General features: G+C 42.3%; 2 protein-coding genes across 7 annotated transcripts in view; one reads left to right on the top strand and one right to left on the bottom strand.

Moving 5' to 3' along the window:
• Window positions 1–54: 54 nt before the first annotated feature.
• Window positions 55–25,912, bottom strand: LOC110134670 (T-lymphocyte surface antigen Ly-9-like). Of its 6 annotated transcripts, none has more exons than XM_070467635.1 (10): window positions 25,719–25,911; window positions 21,642–21,965; window positions 15,403–15,678; window positions 14,560–14,898; window positions 12,920–13,189; window positions 11,363–11,470; window positions 10,205–10,386; window positions 5,647–5,969; window positions 5,202–5,273; window positions 55–2,653 (listed from the first exon to the last, which is right to left on the bottom strand). In XM_070467635.1, exons 1-10 carry the CDS (start codon window positions 25,840–25,842, stop codon window positions 2,557–2,559), a joined length of 2,115 nt encoding a protein of 704 aa, XP_070323736.1. In that variant the 5' UTR covers window positions 25,843–25,911; the 3' UTR covers window positions 55–2,556. The 6 variants fall into 6 exon arrangements, with proteins under 6 accessions (XP_070323736.1, XP_070323737.1, XP_070323740.1 ...); XM_070467636.1 differs by having other exon boundaries at window positions 10,333–10,386; window positions 25,719–25,910; XM_070467634.1 differs by having other exon boundaries at window positions 2,576–3,361; window positions 25,719–25,912.
• Window positions 24,996–25,912, top strand: part of LOC110134674 (T-lymphocyte surface antigen Ly-9-like) — a 29,483-nt gene continuing 28,566 nt past the window's right edge. Inside the window, exon 1 of the mRNA XM_070467642.1 lies at window positions 24,996–25,118. The gene's annotated coding sequence lies outside the window, so the exon portion shown is untranslated. The remainder of the gene's footprint in view (window positions 25,119–25,912) is intronic.

Below are 25,912 nucleotides of genomic sequence, written 5' to 3'. Positions count from 1 at the left end.
GACAGGATGGAGGTGATTGTTTGGGGGAGAAAAGAGATATGGCTCATATACATCTGGACATGACAATAAGGAGGAAAATTCTTTTTGGGTAAATACAGGAATCTTAAACAGAAGGGACATTTTAAGTGCTTCAGTTCAGCTCAGTTCAGTCACTCAGTCGTGTCCAACGCTTTGCGACCCCATGAATCGCAGCACGCCAGGCCTCCCTGTCCATCACCAACTCCCAGAGTCCACCCAAACCCATGTCCATTGTGTCAGTGATGCCATCCAACCATCTCATCCTCTGTCGTCTCCTTCTCCTCCTGCCCTCAATCTTTCCCGGCATCAGGGTCTTTTCAAACGAGTCAGCTCTCTGCATCAGGTGGCCAAAGTATTGGAGTTTCAGCTTCAACATCAGTCCTTCCAATGAACACCCAGGACTGATCTCCTTTAGGATGGACTGGTTGGATCTCCTTGCAGCTCAAGGAACACTCAAGAGTCTTTTCCAACACCACAGTTCAAAAGCATCAATTCTTCTTCACTCAGCTTTCTTTATAGTCCAACTCTCACATCCATACATGACTACTGGAAAAGCCATAGTCTTGACTAGACAGATCTTTGTTGGCAAAGTAATGTCTCTGCTTTTTAATATGTTTTCTAGGTTGGTCATAACTTTCCTTCCAAGGAGCAAGCATCTTTTAATTTCATGGCTGCAATCACCATCTGCAGTGATTTTGGAGCCCAGAAAAATTAAGTCAGCCACTGTTTCCCCATCTGTTTGTCATGAAGTGATGGGACCAGATGCCATGATCTTAGTTTTCTGAATGCTGAGCTTTAAGCCAACTTCTTCACACTCTTCTTTCACTTTCATCAAGAGGCTCTTTAGCTCTTCACTTTCTGCTATAAGGGTGGTATCATTTGCATATCTGAGGTTATTGATATTTCTCCCAGCAATCTTGATTCCAGCTTGTGCTTCTTCCAGCCCAGCATTTCTCATGATGTTCTCTGCATATAAGTTAAATAAACAGGGTGACAACATACAGCCTTGACATACTCCTTTTCCTATTTGGAACCAGTCTGTTGTTCCATGTCCAGTTCTAACTGTTGCTCCCTGACCTGTATACAGGTTTCTCAAGAGGCACGTCAGGTGGTCTGGTATCCCCATCTCTTCCAGAATTTTCCAGTTTATTGTGATCCACAGAGTTAAAGGATTTGGCATAGTCAATAAAACAGAAATAGATGTTTTTCTGGAACTCTTTTGCTTTTTCAATGATCCAGCAGATGTTGGCAATTTGATCTCTGGTTCCTCTGCCTTTTCTAAAACCAGCTTGAACATCTGGAAGTTCCTGGTTCACATATTGCTGAAACCTGGCTTCGAGAATTTTGAACATTACTTTACTGGTGTGTGAGATGAGTGCAATTGTGCTGTAGTCTGAGCATTCTTTGGCATTGCCTTTCTTTGGTATTGGAATGAAAACTGACCTTTTCCATTCCTGTGGCCACTGCTGAGTTTTCCAAATTTGCTGACATATTGAGTGCAGCACTTTCACAGCATCATCTTTTAGGATTGAAATAGCTCACCTGGAATTCCATTGCTTTTAAGCACTTAAAAATATATAAAAAAATAATGTGAAAGTGAAAGTCGCTCGGTCGTGTCCAACTCTTTGCGACCCTGTGGACTTTTCCAGGCCAGAATACTGGAGTGGGTAGCCTTTTCCTTCTCCAGGGAATCTCCCCAACCCAGGGATCAAACCCAGGTCTCCTGCTTTGCAATCAGATTCTTTACCAGCTGAGCCACAAAGGAAGCCCAAGAATACTGGTTAAAAAGAGTAATACACACAAATGGTTTAAAAAATCCAGCAGTACAAAATATATGCAGTAAAAGTATCCCCAAACCAACCCAGCTTCCTCCCAGAGGCAGCCACTGACAATTTTTTTGTATTTCCTTTCAGAATTTTTCTTCATGTAAACATACAGCTATCTATTTCTTTTTTATTCAACTGGTGACATATGATACACACTGTCCAGGACTTTGTTCTGTCCATCAAATGACGTATCTTGGAGCTCCTTCTTATTAGCACATATTAGTCTCTACTTTCCTTCTTTAAAAAAGTGGCAGGCTTTGCCATTGCATGGGTACATTTTCATGTGATTAATCAGATTCCTACTAAATGGACCCTTAGGTTATTTCTAGTCTTTTATTTAAAAAAATACTACAGTGGCCATGATTTCACCTAGATCTTTGAGTTCATAAGTGAGATTATCTGTTAGATTTATCTTAGCAGCTGTTTATAGGACCATGTGAAGATCGTGGTCCTCTTTGACGACATGACAAGCCTTGGCAGAGTTTTGAGGCATGCATCTGAGCTAAGAGGTTGTACAATATGAGCATAGGAGACAAACGGAGCCCAGAGGCTGTCTGATCAGCCTCTGATCTGTTGGTGGATTTGGGAAGTCACGAGGTGTGAGAAAAAGAGGAGGCCCAAATGCAGGCATATCTGAGACAATGAAGGAAATTCTGAAGTTCTTCTGTCTGCAGGGGCCCAGGCCTTATTAGGTCTAGCAGCCTCTCTAACCTCACTGAGGGAGGTAGTTGCCTTTCTTTTCAGGGGACATTTTCATAGGTAGGTATTTCAGGAGACTCAAGGTCATTCTGTTGTGGTGGTGGCACAACCTGTGAGCCAAAACACACACAAGAATATGGTTAATAAAGCCGGGAAGTTACCAGTTTTCTCAACCTTGTGCTGGGAAGAGAGAGGAAGGTGAGGCCAGGCTATGAATGGTCCATCCTATAGGAGTAAGGTCATATGGATTGGCGTAAGGATGGAGAAATCATTCAAGCTGATGATAAGCATTTATGTAAAATCCCCTAATGGTCAGCGCCATGTGCCAGGCTCTCTGGAAGGGAGATTTAGGACAGTTTTGTGCAACAAGTTGAGGGAGTTCATAAGTGACAATAAAAGGCTTTGCTCTCAAGAAGATACAGTTTGGGATCCCAATCTTCACCCTAGTGAGAGAAACATTTATATGAAGATAATTCAAGTTTTAGAGGTTGAGTTCCATAGTAATAGTCCAAACCACTAGACCTTCATGTTCCAAGGGTTCTGGGAATCCCTTGTTTGTGAGAGTTCAGGAAAGGCTCAAAAGAGCAGATGAGACATGAGCTGATGCAGAGGGAAGGTCTGTTGTTCTTTAGTCGCTAAGTCGTGTCCATTCTTTGGCCACCCCATGGGCTGTAGCCTGCCAGGCTCCTCTGTTCATGGGGTTTTCCATGCAAGAATACTGGAGAAGGTTGCCATTTCCTCCTCCAGGGAATCTTCCCGACCAAGGGATCATACCTGAGTCTCCTGCATTGTAGGTGAATTCTTTATCACTGAGCCACCTGGGAAGCCCAGAGAGGAGGTTACGTACCAGCCATAGCTTGGGAATAGCACAATCTTCTTTGAGATATCATGCAGATACAAGTGTCAGAAAATAATAACTAAAGAAGGCTTGAGGATTTCCTGATCAAGTGGGAAATGGTCACTTTAGGAAACCCAGAATGAGGATTCTTGAAAATTCTGAAGGTAAAGAATAAATTCTATCTGGAGGTTGGGTCAGGAAATGCATTGATTTTTTCACTTGTATTGTGGGTGAGGGTGGTTTTAGGGATCTTAAGTTCCTGGAGTGGTGTAGGAGTCATTCAGAACTGACCAGACAAAGGGGGTCTCATGACCTGTCTGAAACTCGGAGCAGGGACTGATGTCCATGACTTTAAGATTGACTAGTATTGACCCAAACACAAAGGGCCAGGCCCAAGCAGCTTTGGGAATGTAGTGAATAGCACAGATTTGGCTTCAAGGCCAAAGATAAAGTTCTTAGCTGATTAAACATTAGGCCATGCTCTAGAAATCAGGACATGAGGCAGAAGATGGTTGAATCAAACTATACAGTTGCATGAGTGTTTACCAAGCAAATTTTATCAGTCTTTTAAGGTCTAGTCCAAATTATTTTTTCCATGAAGTTGTTCCTGTCTACCTCTGTGCAGTGCTATCTACCATTTCCAGTGTATGAAGAACCCTTGGGAATTGCATACATAATATATAGTCATGTAGAATATTTTCTCTCCCCATCCAGGTTACTAAATCACTCCAACTCTCCTACATCAAAGATAGATAATATAACAAGTCTTAAAAGTCAAGGCTAGTGCCTTAAACATATCTGAATCCCCAGAGCACTCAGCCCAGTTCTTGGCAAACAAAAGGTATTGAATAAATATCTACTGTTTGATTCATCAACTATAGAGAAGGAACATAACTGAAAAACTTTGAGAGCTAAAAAAAAAAAGTCTTATTTGAACATTTTACAGGAAGGAAATTCTGGGGGAGACTTGAAAGTGAAAGTATGAATGGGCCCAATGTTTTCAGGAAAGTGAAAGAGGAGCAGACAGCCAGATTCAGATCAAAGTTAATTGTTTAAGAGTTTTCAGGATTAATAAAAATCTCTGTGTTTCCTAACCACTTGCTCTGTGTACTTAGGCAAACTTAGTTTCCTCAATCTCAGCTTCTCTGGGTATAAAATTTGCATGATAGCACACTTACAAAGGTATTATAAGGATCAGATGAGACTATGTTTGTCAATGTTTTGTAAACTATTAAAGTTTATATAAACTTATTATTAATGGGAATTTCTATGCTTAGTGTTCAGTCACTCAGCTGTGTCTGACTCTTTGTGACCCCAAGGATAGTAGCCCACCAGGCTCCTCTGTCCATGGGATTCTCCAGCCAAGAATGCTGGAGTGGGTTGCCATTTCCTTCTCCATTTTTATGCTTAAGGGATCTTTTAACACTATAATGAAACCAATGTGCTGTAATTAAATAGCACATTTTCAAAAAAATCTTGACATTATACTGTTGGTTATATTCCAATTGTTTTGGAAAGTTTCCATTTTGATGGATGAGAGAAAGATTTAGAAACATATATGGACCGTATAGTGTTTGTGTTTATAGACACATTCTCGTCAGTGCTAAGACCAATCAATATAAGATATTGTTAAATTAATTAGAAATGTTCAGCTTTCGGCTGCATAGATGTAAATCAGGAATAATTCTTTCAATATCTCTATGGACCAAGGAGTGTGTCAGGGGGTGCACAGTGGGTGGAGCTTAAGTTCCTCTGCTTTCAGTTAAAATGGTCTGGGCCTCACTTTATGGACCTCAGGATACAGAGAAAATTGTTCTCACCTTCTGAGGTTTCTGTATAGAGCAGTAGACTGTGGCTGAATTCTCTTTCTTCTGAGGAACTGGAGTCTTTCCCTGTAACAGATCAACACCAGACTGTCCATAATCACCCAAAAAGAGTTTTCCAGGGATTCACCCTCAGTCTTTGAGGTGAAGGATCACCTCACCAGGTTCTGATTTCACATAGAGGGTGGGACTGCCTTAGTGCAGTGGAGACAGCACCTCTGTTTTCCCAGCACCTCTCTTATTTATGGCACAAGATTGGGAGCTGAGGGATGGGTTCCTTTGCTTTGAGGATCCCTGAGGTTGGTAAACATGGATAGAATCACAATTCTCTACCCATGCACTGCTGTGCCTGTCCCCCAGTTTGGAGGGATTAGCCTTCCAGGATACTGGATGGTCCTAGAAGGGAAGGGCAAGGGAAGGTGTACTGATCAAAAGAGCTCACCTGCAAGTTAAGGAACACTTGTGTGTACACCGTTTCCCCTTCAACCACAAGTGCTGGTGCCATGTTATCTGGAGTGACGAGATCATACTCTGCTTGGCCCTCAGAGTCCGAGTCAAGTCCGGCGTCCTCCCGAGTGCCCGAGTCACACACCTGGTCTCTTCCATTGATGGGCTGGTGCATCCCTGTCTTCTCCTCATCCTCCTCAGTTGTTCCATTGCTGTCAGAGCTGCTGTCGGAGGCATGCCTGGCAGTCTTAGGGAAAGTGTCCAGCTCCTCACACCCTTGGGAAAGCATGGAGTATGGTATGCGGCCAGCAGTGGGCTCTGGAACACATTGTTCAGGATTGGTAAAGGATGTACCAGCACCCCCCTCTCTCTTGCTTTGCTCTGACTCCTACCCCAGATGAGGCCTAGAGAACTGGAGGAGAAGGAAAGTTTTCCTGTCTTCCCTCATGGGGCTCCATTCCCCTCCCCATTCCTCCTTTCTTTCAAGCGCTCACTTATTCATTCATTTGATAAACATTCATTGAGGGTGACATGTGATGGACTTAGCAGCTCTCAGTGAGCAGTATTCTGGGGAAACATATGTGAATTAGACCTGGTGTTGAAGGAGTACACTGTCTAGCGGAGTCAGATACATACATAAATCAAATTATGTAAGGCCAGCTATGACAATATCATAGGAAAACTATGAGAAAAGTGCTTGAGTGAGAGGACATAGTCTCCAGTTCAGAAGCAGAGAAGAGCTTATGAAAGGACTGAATTAAGGTGGGCCTTCACCCTGGGACTTTGATGAATGAAAGTGTATTCTTGGTGGAGAGAACAGCATGATTAAAGGCAGGTATGAAACTTGAGGCACCTTCTCTTTTGGAAAAGGATGATATTTAAAATATTTAGCAGCCACGTGGTTTGGGCAGAGGACAATCAGAATGGGTGGCTGCTATAAACAACTGGGTGGACTTCTACTGCCTTTGGGACATATCAATCAACCCATTTGATCTACATGTAGAATAATAATGGCTTACACTTTTTAGGTGCCAACTGTGAGTCAGGCACTGTTCTAAAAATAATGCTTTTCATGAATAAATTCATTCAATCTGCATAAAACCCCATTAAACATAGATAATAACTATCCTTATTTACGTTTCACAGATGAAAAAACAGAGCACATTAAGGTTGAATATTTGCCCAAGTTTAAGTGGGAGGGCCAGGATTTGAATGCAGGTAGTCTGACCCCTGATGTTCTTACCTGCTACTCAATACTGCCCCCTAAGAGTTTTACATAGGAAAAAAGTAGACTAAAGACGACCTGGCCAGATATTGAGTGATAATAGTACTTATCTACCTGGGAAGCCAGGTAGTGCTAGTGGTAAAGAATGTGTCTGCCAGTGCAGGAGACACAAGAGATGCAAGTTTGATCCCAGGGTCAAGAAGATCCCCTGGAGAAGGAAATGACAAGCCACTCCAGTATTCTTGCCTGGAGAATCCCATGGACAGAGGAAGCCTGGTGAGCTACAGTCCATGGGGTCACAAAGAGTCGGACATGTCTGAGCCTCCCTGCCCCAACACACAAAGTTATCTCCTATTGAAAGGTTGTTGCTGAACGATAAGACCCCGGGATTCTTGGCCTCCAGAGGGGATGAATTCAATCTGGGGCCAGAGATGAGACTGGACCGCTCAGAGCTTTTGTGTAATAAAGTTTTATTAAAGTATAAAGGAGATAGAGAAAGCTTCTGACATAGGCATCAGAAGGGGGCAAAAGAGTACCCCTTTGCTAGTATTAGCAATGGAGTTATATACACTCCAATCAATCCAAAGAATGTCTGGAGGTTGTAAAGACCTCACAAGACTTACTCCCATGAATTACATTATAAGATAACAGAGTTGGCCAGAAGGTTTAATTCAAAAATTGTCCTCAGGCAGGATACATCCTTGTAAAGACCAGACCTACTCCCATAATTTATGTTTTCAGATAACAGAATTAGCCAGAGGGTTTAATCCAAAGAGTGTCCTCAGGCAGGATGCCTTATTGTTATATAGCTACTAACAATCTGTTAATGAAAAGAAAGGAATGTCATAAAACTTAGAATGGCACCAGATAATTCATCCCTGGCCAGAAAACGATTGACTTGAATCTTGTAGAAGGGCAGATTGCCAACAAATAGTTTCGTTCACATAGATTAGGGGAACAATACCTGAGTAAGTAGGTTGGGCCATTTGGCAGAACCAACTTGAAGATAGAGTCATAGCTTAAGACAACATTTCCATAAGAAAAAGAAATGTATTGGTTAACTCAAGGTTTGAGAGTAGGTTGCTTCAGGTGAAACCAGGTGTCATGGCAACACAACATTTTAAGAGAAACCTCCTTTTAAATTTGTATAGAGAAGAAAAAATATCACTGGTTTGTTTCCTCCTGCCGCTTAAGAGAGATAAAAATGTCTGGCACTTGCAGCCACTTTCCTCGTTTGGAGACCCCTGGCCTTCCTGCCTGTTACCCTCTCACTATTGAGTGCATACTGTGGACTCCCTGCTGTCCCTTGCAGTCCTCACAGCAATGCTAAGAGGTTGGTGCCCTCATTTTGCAAAGTAAGGAAACTAAGGTTTAGAGACTGAAATGCCCAAGATCACTAAAGAGGAGGAGAGCTAAGATTGAGACACAGTATTATCTGAACTTAGGCCTCTTACACCTGGGAATTCCCTGGTGGTCCAGTGGTTAAGAATTTGTCTTCCAACCGGGGGATGCAGGTTGGATCTCTGGTCAGGAAACTAAGATCCCACAGGCCGCAGGGCAACTAAGCCTGTACACAGCAGCTCCTGAGCCCATGCTCCTCAACTAGAGAGCCTGCCTACCACAAACCACAGAGCCCACATGTTCTGGAGCCCGTGCCACAGCTAGAGAGAAGCCTGTGTGCCACAACGAAGATCCAGCATCTGCAACTAAGACCTAATGCAGCCAAAAATAAATACATAAATAAATATTAAAGAATTTATACACATGACCACTAGGTTATCTTGCCTTTTGAGTAACAGACAAAGACCACAAGGAGCCATTGATGGTTATACAATAGTCATAATTGAGCTTTGCAAAGTGACATCAGAAGGGCTAAAAAGGAGAAAATCTGGAGATGGAATGGCTAGTTGGGAAACTATTATAATATTTTAGAGAAGAAGTTACAGGCATGGGAATGTCTATTAATAAAGACTTATTAAGGTATATCTGTAGAATGGAATAGATGAGAGTCAGTCTTAATCTACAATTAGATTTTAAAAAGCAGACTCAGAAAAATGTGATAGATTACTCTCGCATATGTGATCAAAGGAAAAAATATACAGCTTGTAAATGCATGAAAATGCTCTCAAAGGATGTAAACATACATATATCTTAACTATAGAGGTCTTTTCAGGGAAATACCTGGTCATTGAGATTTAGGAGGGGATTATTTTTAGTTTTTACCATGTGAATATTTGACTTTTCAATTAAAAAAAAAAAACCTATTCAATAAAACAAAAAATTGGTGACAGCATGAACTCAGGCAGTGGCAGAGTCTTTAGAGAAAAGGAAGCTGAAGAGATAATGGAGAAGTGAAAGAAGCAGGACTTGGGCACTGAGGAGAGGTGCTGGGGGGGAGGGACAGGAGGGGCACGGATGCCAGTGGTGTCCCCAGTACTTTCTCTCTCTTCCTCTTGTGCCCAGGATGCCAAGGAAAGAGAGTTCAGGCTAGTGGAGACCAGGGTCTGTCCTGCCAGCTCTCAGGAGGAAGCTGGTGGGAATCTCCAAAGTCCAGATTTATTTTCGTTTCTTGCCCCTTTTTTCTTGGTTACATTTTCCTATCAGAAAAGGCTACACTGAGCCCCTAGCTCCCCTCAGCAGGCCCTCCTCCTATTCTACCTCCTTGGGGCATCCCCTCCATGAGAAGTGACACAGGGATTTTTAAAAGAAGGATTTGACTGAGTGGTCAGGGTTTGGGGATTCCTTAGAACTCCAGAGCTCCAGAGTTCAAGGTGGCAATTTAGAACACTGAGATTCCGGAGTGGGAGAGTAGGGTGAAGGCATCTCAGCTCTCCATCCCAAAGCTCAGCAGAACAGCTCCATTTTTACATGCACTGTGCTTTTGGGGTGTTGCATAATATTTTGTTTGAAGAAAGCATTCCTTAGCTTTATCAAAAATCCGAAAACCACTGCCTCAGTAATACTCTTGGGTAATAGGTAACTAGAAAGTCTTATGTTTTAATTTTGCTTCTGTCACAGATTTACTATTGCATCTGGTCTTTATTTCTCCATTCTTGGAGTAGAGCCAATAGCTTCATCCTCATCATTGGGCACACTGCAGTAATGACAGTCAGTGCCTGAGGAATCCTAGATATCCCAGAGGACAGACTACTTCTCCTAGCTCTGGTTACCATCTTTCAGGAGTCCAGCCTCCTTGTCTCTTTTGTTCTCCAAATCACCTTCCTTTAACACGTAGCTTCTCAAACTTTAACAGCCTTGTGATTCACCTACAGATCTTGTTAAAATACAGATTCATATTCAGAATTATGGGGTGGTGCCCAAGATTTACATTTCTAACAAGCTCCTGGGGATACTCATGTTGCTGGTCACACGTGCAGATCACACTCTGAGTAGCCATGTTCTGGAGCTTCCATGTGGCCTGGGACCCCATAGCCTGTGTCATTGGTGACACATTACCTGGTGTGTCAACTGATGTCTCAGCTTGACTGGAACTGAAAGCTGCGGCTGAACCTGGAAAACAAAGTTAGAGAAGGAGTGTCAATCGGGCTGTGAGAAGAGAGTTTCTGATTTTGTGAGAGTCAGAGGAGAGGGAGAGAGATTTCTGAAGATGTAGACAGGGAAAAGGCTTTTGGGAGGAGGGTGAACCCTGATGTAAGAACGAGCCCACAGGAAGGGATGGCCATAGTCTAGGGTAATTTTCAGCTGAGGAGAATGCTCTGGAGCCTCCTGCCATCTCTCTGGAAGGGAGAGCTATGATCCCTCTGTGGGTGCCACTTATCAGTTTGGTTTGCTGGCTCACAGTAATTCTTCCAGGGGCCCTGTGTTCTAACCAATCTGTTCTTCCTGGAAACTATTCCATCTCCCTTCAATATTCCAGAAAGAGCTGCCAATCACAAAAGTTCATCCTATTGGCCACAGTGATTAGTCCAAGCAACAGTCACATGACTTAAGTGGAGCCAATCAGGTTTCTAAGGTTTTTCAAATTGGAGTTGGTGGGGAAACATCTTTCTCCCCTTCCTGGTGTCTGAACTACCAGTACATGTAGGTCTGGAGTACAAGCTGCTCTGTTTTGGTACATTCTACCCCCCCTGCCCTTCAGTTGGCTGAAGAAAGAGAGCTAAGCTGGCTCAAAGGGAAAAATAGGGATGAAAGATGGAGCACCCTAGTGACTTTTGAGGCTCTGGTGATGTTTGTCTCTAGGCCAGCTCTTCCCTTCCTTCCCCAAAGATTGACCATATAAGCCCTCAGATAACAACTCACTCCCCTTGCGCTCACATCACCCTTTTTTTGTCTAAGCTAGCTTGAATTGGGTTTCAATTATTTGCAACTAAAGAGTCCCCACTGACACCTCTCTCTGATCACTCTGAGAAGAAATGAGGTTTGAGAGAGAAGGGGTAGAAAGGGGTTATAAGAAGACAAGGACGTCTCCAAAGGTCCCAAGGAAATGGCCTAGTGCTGGCAGATGAAATTGATGTCAGAAACTCACATCGTCTTTTTTGCTTCCAAAAGCACCAGCCAGAGATTCCAAAGCCCAGAAGGATGAAAAGAACCACCAGGGAGAGCCCAATCCAAAACTCTGTGCTTCTCTCAGGTCCTGTGAAGAGGAAATGGGGGATATTAGTATAAGTAATAAGAAGAGAGTTAGGGTAAACTGTGAACAGAACAGAATGGCCATCCTACCTTCCTCTTAAAATCCCACACTATTGCAGAATATATTCCTATTCATTCATTCATTCTACAACTGTTTATTGAGCAGTCATCCTCTAAGCAAGAAATTATAGCAGTAAGGCAGGTACCACCCCTGGATAGAGAGGTTTATGTCTTGTCCAGTGTCACAGAGAACCTGAGCTTGGATTTGAATACAGGCTGCCAGACTCTAAAACACCCTTATCCATCATATCACTGCCCTTCTCTAAAAGTGGCATAAGGAGAATTCTACATAGTGAGTCCAGATTACTATTGATCAGGGCTCTAAACCCATTTGCCAGTCACAGCCTGACTCAGCATTTTCACATCCTGGGTGACCTTCGTTGTTTTCCCCTCTACTTCTTGCTAGGAAAGAGCAGAGCATAGAATGCAGAATCTCAATCCTGCTTTTGCTGTGTGATCTTGGTTAGTACGACTGAGGAATTAAACTGTTTAATTTAAATTAATTAAAATTTAAATTTAAAAACAGTTACTCAATTCCTAATCAAAAAACTGTTAAGTATATTTGGAACAAGTTGGATATAAATATATTTTTTCTTTTTTCTTTTTTTTTCCATTTATTTTTATTAGTTGGAGGCTAATTACTTTACAACACTGCAGTGGTTTTTGTCATACACTGAAATGAATTAGCCATGGATTTACATGTATTCCCCATCCCAGTCCCCCCTCCCACCTCCCTCTCACATCCCAGAATTTTAGAAACAAAAGCAAAAATAAATGGGACCTAATGAAGCTTAAAAGCTTTTGCACAACAAAGGAAACTATAAGCAAGGTGAAAAGACAGCCCTCAGATTTGGAGAAAATAATAGCAAACGAAGCAACAGACAAAGGATTAATCTCAAAAATATACAAGCAACTCCTCCAGCTCAACTCCAGAAAAATAAATGACCCAATCAAAAAATATATTTTTTCAATGGCAAATTTTATGAAATCTGAATACAGATCAAGTACTTCCCATGAGAAAGGAAGTACTTCATTGAGATGTGCCATAAGGGTAAAGCACATCCTGGATTTCAAAGGCTTCATATGAACTGAAATGCAAATTATGTCATGAATAATTCTTTGTGTTGATTACATGTTGAAGGATGATATTTTGGATATGTTGGGTAAAATAAAATATATGATTAAAGTTAATTTTACCTTTGTTTTTGCCTTTTCCATATGACTTAAAAAGTTAAATTACCTATGTGACTTCTGTTATATTTCTATTGGCATGTGCTGCTCTAAAGACTCTCACTCCACTTGCTGCACTTCATAAAGAACTGCTCGGAAGGAAAACTCTTAGGTCCAAGGACCCAAAGCTCTGAGGTCTGGCTGAACAGAGATGGGGAGCAACCTGGACAGAGGTCCCTAGAAAGAAACTGCCGGGAGCTGTTGCTGACAGGGTTGCTGGCCGTGCAGGTGAAGTTGGGGTGTTTTTCTCCACTTATCCAGGAGATGCTGAGGTGAGCTCCTCCTTGGGAAATGACAGCTCCTTTAGGCAGAGGGGCCCATCCATATGTCACATTGTGTCCACTGTCCTCCACTGAGCATGTCAGGCTGATCTTGCAGATGCCGTCCTTTGTGAGCCCAAGGCTCCTCGTGACTTTTGGCTTCTTCAGCCTCTCTGTGTGAGGAGAAAGGCAGACCAAATTTGGAGTCAGGCCCGCCCACTGGGCAGGGACCATTCAAAATATATTCATTAAGTTGTGCATTGACACTGCCTTAGGGCTGGGAAGGTTCACCTGGCCTTTCCTTTGGTTGCTATGAAATCTCAGCTTATCACTTGATGATCAGATATGTGAAGTGAAGTGAAGTCGCTCAGTCGTGTCTGACTCTTTGCGACCCCATGGACTGTAGCCTACCAGGCTCCTCTGTCCATGGGATTCTCCAGGCAAGAACACTGGAGTGGGTTGCCATTTCCTTCTCCAGGGAATCTTCCTGACCCAGGGATTGAACCCAGGTCTCTCACATTGTAGGCAGGCGCTTTAACCTCTGAGCCACCAGGGAAGCCCATGTATAGAAGAGTTAATGAAAGGTGAAAGACATGCTATAAAAGGCATCATTCTATATGGTATACTGTGAAGAACAAGCAAACCAATCAGCGCAGATAAGCACAATGCTTCTACCTGCCCTGAGACCCTCCAAGGCTTACATTCCGAGGTCCCATCATCTAATTTGTTTGCTTACATGAGATAAGGCGTATAGAAAGGAGAGCAGAGCACTGTCACAGAGTAAGTACTTAATAAATACTAGCAATTTTAAAAGCAACATATGGCTGGCACACTTTGTTCCCAGTTTCTTATTCCTTTTACTTGATTTTCTTCCTGGTTCTTTGATATTTGAGTAACAGTAGGCAACAATAGCTGTGAACTAGCTGACTTACATATTTTAACAGGATCATGGATTGTGACTACTTTCCCAAGTACTGAGACACCAACACACCTAGGCAGGAAATAGGTTGACCATGTCTGAATGGTACAGGTGAAGGAGCTGGCAAATATAAATTATACAAACTGTCCAGCCAAGCTCCAGTGAAGCCCAAGGTGGAGGAGGGAGACTGTGAGTTCTGTCCTTCACACTTAGGGAAGCTGAGTACCCTTCCAAGCTCCTGGAGCTCACAGGATATTAAAGACTTTCTCCAGTCTTCTGTGATTTTACCCCAGCCAGCTTTGCCTTTATACAAAATTGCAAAGTTCTATAAACGTATATGTTGTAGAGTTCCTGGTCCCACCCATAAATCAATGCAGGAGGACAGGGCAGGTACCGAAATTTGCTTGGCTGAGGCTTAACTGGAAGCCTAGAAGGGGGCCCTGAGCAGGGAGATTTTGCCCATCTGCTGGTTGTATTGTCCTCCTGTCAACTGACTGGTGTGAACTGAGTAGTTGTCTTAGTGGTCTAAGGCATTTTGTAGGAGGAGGGAGGTGGGATAGGCAGCAAAGAGAGAAATCTTTCAGGAAAGGAATCTGATGATGGGTGCTCAACTCAGAAACTCACGGTAGATGTGCAGATTGATGTGCTTCACGCTGGCAATTCTGGCATTTGAGCACATGTAGGCATGGTAGAGGCCAGCGTGCTCCATCTTCAGCTGGATAATCTTTAGAGAGTAGTCTTGGCTTGAGACCCACACTGTGCTCTGATCCGGATTCTTGAACTCAGTGAGTTGATTGGCTATTCCTTCTCCTCTCCACTCTTTGCTGATAATAGATGTGTTAAACATCCAGACAACATTGTCTACGTGCTGACTGTCCAGGAGTGCCAGGGACAGGGTGATGGACTCCCCCAGGACCCCTAGCACCGTCTCCCCCATTGATCCTCCTCGGGAGGCTCCTAGATCTGTGGTCAGAGGTGAGATATTGCAATTTCAGTCACTGGTCCTGACCCCTTGACCCTCAGCCTGCCTGAAGGGACTGAAGTCCCTGAGACCCTCCTGCCCAGGATCCCTTCTCCCCCTTTCTGATGAGGCATCCCTGCTGCTTTCCCATGGCCATTTGTCATGCACAAATAAGCACCTGGCCCTGCCTAGTGCATACCCAGGCCTCTCCTGCCTCTCTGCTGTTTTGAGGACATCTGAGGAGACACCCCCTACCCCAGCAAAGAGCAATCTAGATTTCTGCATCCATACATTCTTTCCTTTTCTCTGCAGACTCTTAGGGTTTCACAGTGCCCTGGGAGTGCCTAAGTCCCCTGTCAGTCTCTCTTATCCTCTTGAGGGTAGAGAAAAAGGAATCTGCAAGTCTGTTCTCTTACCTCACTATTTCATCTGTGTCCTGCCAGAATCCTGGGGTTTAGACTCTATAGCTGCTTAGACTATTTCTGGGCCTTATTGAAGCCAGTTACCTGTGCAGAACTGCGAGACATGGACAGGGTAGGAGCTGCTCTGGCTGACCGGGTTCTTGGCTGTGCAGGTGTATGGTAGGTCTGCGTCACAGGGCAACCAGGAGACGATGAGAGTAGGGTCCCCCCAGGATTCAGAAGCACGAGGATCTCTCGAAGTCCATTTGTACTGAACATCTCCCCCTGCTCCCTCCGCAGAGCATACCAGAGTGATGATACAGGAGGCATTCTCAGACATGTTCACAGACTGTATGGTGACTTGGGGCTCCTGCAGCTGTTCTGCAAAGACAATGGCAATGAAAAGACTACTCTGACTGCTTCCCCAGCAGGAAAGGGCTAAGGGAAAAAGATGGGGATAGTAGAGGAGCAGAGGGCAGAAGGGAGAGGCCAGCATTGTCTGTTCCTGTGGGAAGTTTTTCTTTCTTTTTCACTTAGTTTCCCACAAAGGTTGACTGCCTTTCCTCTGTGCTTATTTAGTACCCTCTACAGGTGTTATCATTGTGATTCAACATGACAACAGTCTCAATACTCTCTCTCCCCCACCAGTCTGTGAATTTCTTAAAGACAGAGCCAGTATCCATACCTATACATCCAGCACCTGACTGACCCGTGAAAGGCACTCATGAATCTTTCGTAAATGTTAATAAATGAATGAATTGAGCTAGCCTCAGACTCTAGGGAGTTGGAAGCTCTGCCTCTATGATTTGAGTTGCCCTTGCCTTTTGGTCTAAATTTGGAACCCATTTTGCTTTCAGACTTTCTTCCTGGTCCTCTCCTTCCCTTTTGTTCCATTTCCTCTGTTCACAGTGTGTGTGTGCATGTGTGTGTGTGTGTGTGTGTGTGTGTGTGTGTGTGTAAGTTCATTTTCTTTTTTATGGAGTAGGCAATATATAAAATTGAAATTGCAAAGATACAAAAGGTATACACACACACACACACACACACACACACACACACACACACAAAGAAACAAGCTCTCTTGCCCCTAGCCACCTAATTTTTCTCCTAAGGAATTATTGTTCCTGGAGGGAATTAGTGTTATGAATTTCTTGTTGATCTTTTCAGAGATATTCTAGTTATAGACACATGTATGATAGCATATTATACATATAATCCTGAAGCTTTTAAAAATTTTAATAGTATATTTTGGAAATGGTTGTATATTAGTATATATTAAGTTGGTTCTTTCTGTTTCTCTTAACTGCATAGAATTCCATTTCCTTAATATACACAGAGCTCACTACAAATCAGTCAAAAATGTCAAACGATATGATAGAAAAATTAAGCCATAGGCTTAGGCTTAATTTTGTGTCCCACCCCCCCCTCCTGCCCCAAATGCATATGTTGAAGTCTTAACCCCCAGTACCTCAGAGTGTGATTGAATATAGCACTGTATTTGGAAACAAAGGTAATTAATTTAAAATCAGGTCATTAGGATGGCCCCTAGTCCAACATGACTGATTTCCTTTAAAAAAAAAGTTGCAGGATATAAAATAAACACACAGAAATCCCTTGCATTCCTATACACTAACAATGAGAAAACAGAGAAATTAAGGAAACAATTCCATTCACCATTGCAACGAAATGAATAAAATACTTAGGAATATATCTACCTAAAGAAACTAAAGACCTATATATAGAAAACTATAAAACACTGATGAAAGAAATAAAAAAGGACACAAATAGATGGAGAAATATACCATGTTCATTGATCAGAAGAATCAATATAGTGAAAATGAGTATACTACCCAAAGCAATCTATATATTTAATGCAATCCCTATCAACCTACCAACAGTATTCTTCACAGAACTAGAACAAATAGTTTCACAACTTGTATGGAAATACAGAACACCTTGAATAGCTAAAGCAATCTTGAGAAAGAAGAATGGAACTGGAAGAATCAACCTGCTTGACTTCAGTCTCTACTACAAAGCTACAGTCTTCAAGACAGTATGGTACTGGCACAAAGACAGAATAATGGCTCAATGGGACAAAATAGAAAGCCCAGAGATAAATCCATGCACCTACGGACACCTTATCTTTGACAAAGGAGGCAAGAATATACAGTGGAGAAAGGACAATCTCTTTAACCATTGGTGCTGGGAAAACTGGTCAACCACTTGTCAAAGAATGAAACTAGAACACTTTCTAACACCATACACAAAAATAAACTCAAAATGGATTAAAGATCTAAATGTAAGACCAGAAACCATAAAACTCCTAGAGGAAAACATAGGCAAAACATTCTCTGATATAAATCACAGCAGGATCCTCTATGACCCACCTCCAAGAATAATGGAAATAAAAGCAAAAATAAACAAATGAGACTTAATTAAACTTAAATGCTTTTGCACAACAAAAGAAATGATAAGCAAGGTTTAAAGATAGCCTTCAGAATGGGAGAACATAATAGCAAACAAAGAAACAGACAAATGATTAATCTAAAAAATATACAAGCAGATCCTGCAGCTCAATTCCAGAAAAATAAATGACCCAATCAAAAAATGGGCCAAAGAACTAAACAGACATTTCCCCAAAAAAAGACATACAGATGACTAACAAACGCATGAAAGGATGCCCAACATCGCTCATTATCAGTGAAATGCAAATCAAAACCACAGTGAGGTACCATTACACACCAGTCAGAATGGCTGCTATCCAAAAGTCTACAAGCAATAAATGCTGGAGAGGGCATGGAGAAAAGGGAACCCTCTTACACCTTTGGTGGGAATGCGAACTAGTACAGTCACTATGGAGAACAGTGTGGAGATTCCTTTAAAAACTGGAAATAGAACTGCCATATGACCCAGCAATCCCACTGCTGGACATACACACTGAGGAAACCAGAATTGAAAGAGACCCGTGTACCTCAATGTTCATCACAGTACTGTTTACAATAGCCAGGACATGGAAGCAACCTAGATGTCCATCGGCAGATGAATGGATAAGAAAGCTGTTGTACATATACATAATGGAATATTACTCAGCCATTAAAAAGAATGCATTTGAATCAGTTCTAATGAGGTGGATGAAACTGGAGCCTATGTAGAGTGAAGTAAGTCAGAAAGAAAAACACCAATACAGTATACTAACGCATATATATGGAATTTAGAAAGATGGTAATGATGACCCTATATGCGAGACAGCACAAGAGACACAGATGTAAAGAACAGTCTTTTGGACTCTTTGGGAGAAGGTGAGGGTGGGATGATTTGAGAGGGTAGCTTTAAAACGTGTATATTATCATATGTGAAGTGGACCACCGGTCCAGGTTTGATGCATGAGACAGGGCGTTCAGGGCTGGTGCTCTGGGACGACCCTGGGGGATGGGATTGGGAGGGAGGTGGGAGGGGGGTTCTGGATGGGGAACACATATGTGCCTGTGGCTGATTCATGTCGATGTTTGGCAAAAACCACTACAATGTTGTAAAGAAATTAGCCTCTAATTAAAATAAATAAATAAATTAAAATTAAAAAAAAAACACAAAAAGAAGAGGAGACTTAGATAAAGACAACATAGAGACAAACATCTGTGGACACAGGGAAAGAAGGTGGCCTAATGCAAGCCAAAGAAAGAGGCCTCAGAAGAAACCAAACCTGCTGACATCTTAACCAGGCTTCTGAGTTGTGAAAAAAATAAATCTTTCTTGTTTAAGTAATTCAGTCTGTGCTGTTTTGTTATGACAGCCATAGCAAACCAATATAGACTTTTGCACCACAACTGGGATGCTCCTGTGACAAATTCCCAAAAATGTTGAGTGACTTTGGGACTGGTTAATGGATAGAAGCTGGAAGAGTTTTAAGATGCATGTGAGAAAAAGCCTAGATTGTCTTCAAGAGACCGTTCATAAAAACAGGGATGTTAAAGGGGATTCTGGTAAGAACTTAAAAGGAAAGAAGACAGCTGTAGAGAAAGCTCCTATTATCTCAGAGATAGACATATATTATCATCAACATAACATTGGTAGAAATATAAACATTAACGGTGTTCCTGGTAAGGTATTAGTTGAAAATGAAGAACATGTTATTGGAGGAAAAGTGATACTTATTATAAAGCAGCAAAGAACTTAGACAAATTGTGTTCTGCTTTTGAACGTTTAAGTGATGAACTTATTGTTCAGTTAAGGAGATCTCCAAGCAAAGCGCTGAGGGCACTATTTGTTTTCTCCTTTTGTGCTGTGCTTAGTCGCTCAGTTGAGTCTGATTCTTTGCAACCCCATGGACCATAGGCTGCCAGGCTCCTCTGTTTGTGGAATTCTTCAGGCAAGAATACTGGAGTGGGTTGCCATGCCCTCCTCCAGGGGATCTCCCCGACCCAGGGATTGAACCCAGGTCTCCTGCATTGCAGGTGGATTTTTTATCAACTGAGCTACCCAGGAACACTGTTTTCTCCTTTTGCTTGTAGTAAAATGTCAGAAAGGAAAGATAAACTGAGGAAGGAATTGTTAAGCCACAAGAAACCAGAATTTGAAGATTTGGAAAAGTCTCAGCCTATCTATATTGTAATAAATAAATAAATAAATAAATAATGAGAATTTGTGTCTGGAGAAAACACTGAGAGTATGGATAGACAATGGTGTGATTCATGGATCCAATCAACTATCTAAGTAGAAATTCTGCCAGCTTGGATTAAACAGACACAGATGGCACTAAATGAAGGAAGGATATCAGATTTGGGAGATTTTCAAGAATGAGCCAGTAGAGATATCCCACTGAGATCATCCCTTATCCTTCAGGAAAAGGGAAGAATGGCCCCATGGGAAGTTCAGAGGTTAACGGGTCTGCCACTGGCATCACGGGCCTAAAGGATGTAGGCCCATGGAGTGTTGGTGGGGGTGGTTCTTGAACCTTAAAAAGATGTGGTACTCAGTCATAAAAAAAAGAAAAAGAATTCCATTTATAGCAACATGGATGGGCCTAGAGATTGTCATACTGAGTGAAGTAAGTCAAACAGAGAAAGACATCATATGATATTGCTTATACATGGAATCTTAAAAATGAACCTATCTGTAAAACAGAAATAGAGTTACAGATGTAAAAAATAAACTTCTGGTTACCAGAGAGGGTGAGGGATAAATTGGGAGATTGGTATTGACATATACGCAGTACTACATATAAAATAGATTGACTAATAGGGACCTACTGTATAGTTCCTGTGTATGGAACAAGGACACTACTCAATATTCTATAATGGCCTATATGGGAAAAGAATCTAAGAAAGAGTGGATATACATACATGTATAACAGATTTACTATGTTGTACATCTGAAACTAACACTACATTGTAAATAAACTATATCCCAATAAAAATTTTTAAAAAATCTAATGGAATTTGCCTTAATAGGGTTAGACTTGCTTGGGACTTGTGACCCCTTTCTTCTTTCCAATTTCTCCCTTTTGGAATGTAAATGTCTATCATGTCCCTGTGCCAACATGAAAGCAGGTAACTTGTCTGGTTCCACAGGTCCATAACTGGAAAGGAATTTTGCCTCAAATCTCACTTACATATGATTTAGATGAGATCTAGAAAAGATTTTGAATTTGATGATGGGATGAGTTAAGACTTTGTGGGCTGTTGAGATGAGGTGAATGTATTTTGTGACAAAGACAAGAGTTTGGGGGAACCAGAGACCACAGTGCTATTTTTATTCTTATTCAGTGGGTTGAATAGAAATTCCTATGTTGAAGTCATAATCCCTAGTACCTCAGAATGTGGCTGTATTTGGAGACAGAGTCTTTAAAGAGATAATTAAGTTAAAGTGGAGTTGTGATGTGGGCCTTAATCCAGTATGACTGGCGTTCTTCTAAAAAGAGGAGACTAACACAGACAATGCAGACAGAGGGAGCACCATGTGAGGACACATCAAAATGCCGGCCATCTGCAAGCCAAGGAGTGAGGCTCAGAAGAAATCAAGCTTGCCGACACCTTGATCTTGGACTTCAAGCCTCCAGACTTGTGAGAAAATGAATTTTATTTGTTTAAATGACCCAGTCTGTGATATTTTGTTATGGCAACTCTAACAAGCTAATACAGATGGATAAACAATATTAACAGAGAGAGAATCCAAATGGCTCTTAACCATATTTTAGTTGTTTTTCACTCTTGATATCTGTACTTATGAAATTGGGTGAAAATGGCCAACATCATTGCTCTCTTCATCTTAGATAAATTCCTGCAGAGGAAAAAAGACTACTTTTAAAAATAAAAGGTCAAAGCTCACATGTGCTCTCCAGAACTCACCATAGATATGTAAGATGAATCTCTCATTGATGTCTTCAGATCCCTTTTGGTTTATCCGGGCTTTGTATGAACCAGCATCTTTCAGAGTCAGCTTGTTAATAGACAAAGAGTTGTTTTCTGGGATGTCTATTCGCCCTTGGTAGCTTTTGTCTAAAAACAAAATCTCTCCACTTGGGAATGCTAAAGCAATAGTGTCTTTGGGACCACTCCAGGTGATGCGCTCAACTTCTGCATCCACTGAAATATTCAGGGAGAGAATCACTGAACCCCCTAGAATGCCTTTCACCACTGTTGAGGCTGAGTCCTTTTCAGAGGCTCCTTGCCCTGCAGAGACAAAAGAGGGACTTGGAGAAGCAGCTGGGATCCTCTAGCCAGCATTCATTCATTTGTTTATTCATGCATGCATGCATGCAGGCATTCATTCATTCTAAAAACACATGTTGATAATAAATGCTAGATGTTGAGAAATGAGATGATATTTTGGCTGTCCTCCCTCTAGGTCCATTGCTTAGCAAAGTTATTTTCTCTCATGATGTTCTCTCTCATGAATGTAGCTACAATAATCAATACAGAAGACTTTATAGCCTTCTATTCCACAAGGAAATGAGAATGGTGACTTTGGATGAATTTCTGAATTTCCCTGAGAATCAGTTTACTCATCTATAAGCTAGAAATATCCCACCTGTACCATCTTCTTCCAGAAATGTGTTAGAGATGAAATAAAATCAGGTTGCTATAAATCATAAAGGACTAGTGAAGTAAAAAAGCAGTACCTTTAAAAAAACAAGATGTATTGATGGATGACTAAACCAGTGGATAGATGAATAGGTGTGTGATATAGCAAGAAAAGTAAAACCCCAATGGGAGAACTGAGATGGGAGGTATCTGAGTGTTCACTGAAAAATTCTTGCAAGTTTTCTGTATATTTGAGAATTTTCATAATAAAATATTGGGAACAAAAAAAAGCATCTTTCACCTCTATTATCACCTTACCTTTTCCTCAGTGTCCAGGGAATCTCAGCTTAACTTTGACTTGGCCAGGAAAATCTGGTCTATCCTTAGGATAAAGGCTTGGGGTTGGGTAGCATTGATTAAGCACCTGATTTGCTCATCTCAGGAAAGACTCAGATTGCTGATAACTGTTGTTTCCAAGGCTTCCAGAGGCCTGACATTTGGCTACAGCAACTTATTTCCTTGGAGACACCTTGTGAGTTCTGCTGAGTGACTCCAGCCTGGATTCCCAAATTCCAGGCTTCTAAGACTCTCAAGAGCACTCTGTAAACCCTAGACTAAATCAGATGGGTTCAGGACTCAGATTATTCCCACTAGAATTTGGGTGGGAAAATATGTAGAGAATGTTGGAGAGAGAGGAGAGGCCAAAGAATAGCTGGGAGGGATGGGAAAAGTTTGAAGTGTGTTCTTAAAGCCTAAAGGTCACAGGAAACACGGATGCAGGGTGGAGACTGGTGCAGGCCAGGGCAGTGGTCTCTGCCCAGACCCCCATCAGCTGAGCATTTGGACCTTCCAGAGAGGCTGCCAGAGAGGATACAGGACTAGACATCCAGGACGTGGGAGGGTCTGTTCAGGTAGACTCTGGGGCAGATTCAGAAGACAGAAGTTCAGCTGATGTGATGGTGGTTTGAGGTTGCCTAAAAGAGAGCTCTTGTCATCCAGAAGACCCTGCTTATGATTGCTATGTGTGTATTAGGCACTTTGTAGAAATCATTCATTTGAATTCTCAAAATTAATCTCATAAGTAGTCCTTTTTTTCTGATAAGGAACTGAAATTTAGAGAGTTTAAGCCACTTGCCTGAGATTACAGGGTTGATCAGTGGCAGAACCCAGATTCTAGGTAGATGATACCCTGGGGTATAAAGGCTGAGAGCACTGATGACCCCATCCTGGGAGCCCAGAAGGTGGTAGGTCTTGGCTGGGGGCATATGAATGTGTCTTGACCTTGTCTCTCCTCACAACAATGGTAAACAAAACTCACACATGTCAGTGGGAGGAGCACGATGTGGTTCCTACAGGTCAGATCCTATTGCAGTAAGCAGTGCTACATAGATCCCATACAGGAGTTGCAGGTATCATCCATCTTATCTTGAACTACATCGTTTGACAAATTATTAAATGGAGGGTTTAAAGATTGTGATAACTGAATTTGACTTGCCCATTCTTTAATATTTTCTGAATAATGTACTTATATCAATGATTATTATAATAACAAACATAGCTTCCACCAACTGTATGCCAAGCATTTACACATACATCCTTAATCTATAAAACAGTCTTGCATAGTACATCTTATTGTTTGTATTCTACACTTAAGAAGTAGAGACTCACACACCTGATAAATGATGGAACAAGAACTTAATTTCAAATATTCCTGATATTAAAGCTGGGGGCAGGGGGTTGGACTTGTTCAACCTACTGCCTCCTAAGTTCCTGAAAGCACTCCTTGGAAACATGGAAGCATCAAGAAAACTGCCTTCTAGACCAAAACAGTAAGGTTTGAGGTCACCCTGACTGGTGTTATCACAGAGGGAGATATCTCTTTGCACTGAACTGTTTGAAATTCACTTTTTTGACCATCTGGGTGCCATTGAATGTGGCTAATTCCAGGTTTATCCAACACAACAAGGAAGCACCCCAAGAGTTAAGTGTGAATATAAATAGCCTTGCTGCTACCTGTGTTCTTATGGTAAACAAAGATGAAATAGAAAGTGAAGAGAGGTTAGACTGAAATCCAGCCTGAGGTCTGGGGTCCCTCTACCCCTATACATGCATCCGAGAGTTTTCTAGAGTTCTGCTCACTGCTCAGCCACTAACTTCATCCTTACTACTGTGAGGTCCCTAGTGCTCCTGCATTATCCTCTCAAATCCCTGATGAGGAAGCAGAATTCCAGAGGGACAGTAACTGCCACTGTATCAGTGGTTGAGACCCTTCTGGGGTACTGGTGTCAGCTCTTCCCATTGGAGAGAGATGGCTCAGGCCATGTTCCTGAGAAAAGTTTCCAGAAACTAGCAGAAATTGGGCCTTCATGGGGAGGTAAAATGTTGGGGAGAAAAGATATTCAGATAGAAACCAACTAGCTGAGGGCCACCAGACCATCTCCAGATCCCCAGTGAAGCTTCCAAGCATGTGATAAACAAGGCAGAATATAAAAAGAAGCTCCAGCAGTACTATCTGGAGAAGGCAACAGCAACCCACTCTAGTACTCTTGCCTGGAGAATCCCATGGGTAAAGGAGCCTGGTAGGCTGCAGTCCGTGGGATCCTTAAGAGTTAGGCACGACTGAGCAACTTCACTTTCACTTTTCACTTTCATGCATTGGCAACCCACTCCAGTATTCTTGCCCGGAGAATTCCAGGGACAGAGGAGCCTAGTGGGCTGCCATCTATGGGGTCACACAGAGTTGGACACGACTGAAGAAACTTAGCAGCAGCAGCAGCAGTCCTATCCTTCCCTTGGAAACTGGTAGGTGTTTTGTTATCAGGACAAGTTTCTTGTATCCCTCTGTAGGTCTTACCCACATTGCATAGGGAACAAACTCATCGTGCAGCATTTCTTATTCTGAAAATGTAACGGCAAGAGGAATAGAGTCTAAACCTGGGGTTATTTGAGTCTCGGCCTAGAAATTCACCTACTCATGGTGTGTAACTATGTATACTCACACACACACACACACACACACACACACACACACACAGAGTTCACAGTAAGGTGGAACCTGCAGAAAAATTACCAAAAGGAGACTGTTTCCTGCTTTTAACAACTAGTGCTGTGTGCCATGCTCAGTTGCTCAGTCATGTCCGAATCTTTGTGACCCCAGGAACTGTAGTCCACCAGGTTTCTCTGTCCACGGAGTTTTTCAGGCAAGAATACTGGAGTGGGATGCCATTTCCTCCTCTAGGAGATCTTCCAGCCCTGGGATGGAACCCACAGCTCCTGTGGCTCCTGCATTGGCAGGCAGATTCTTTACCACTGTGCCACCTGGGAAGCCCTTACATAACTAGAGTCCCAAGCAAAAATGTGACCAGCCTCACAGGAATACCAGTGGCCACAATGTGGACTTACCCATGAGCAAGAAGAGGAGAAGGGTCCATAGACAGGGAGAGAGTATGTGTGGTTGACTCTTCGGTGGCTTATTGCAGAAACGTTGCAGAACCCAGTCATCTGTGTGTCTCCTTGGGCTCGCCATGATGATCTACTTTCAGATTACAGGCTGAAGGGGGAAGCACTTACCACAACTTCCTCAGCTCTGTGTGTGT

Source organism: Odocoileus virginianus, chromosome 5 (assembly GCF_023699985.2).
Source record: "Odocoileus virginianus isolate 20LAN1187 ecotype Illinois chromosome 5, Ovbor_1.2, whole genome shotgun sequence".
In the NCBI taxonomy this organism is placed as follows: Eukaryota; Metazoa; Chordata; class Mammalia; order Artiodactyla; family Cervidae; genus Odocoileus; species Odocoileus virginianus.
This window is presented reverse-complemented; position numbering and strand designations above follow the sequence as displayed.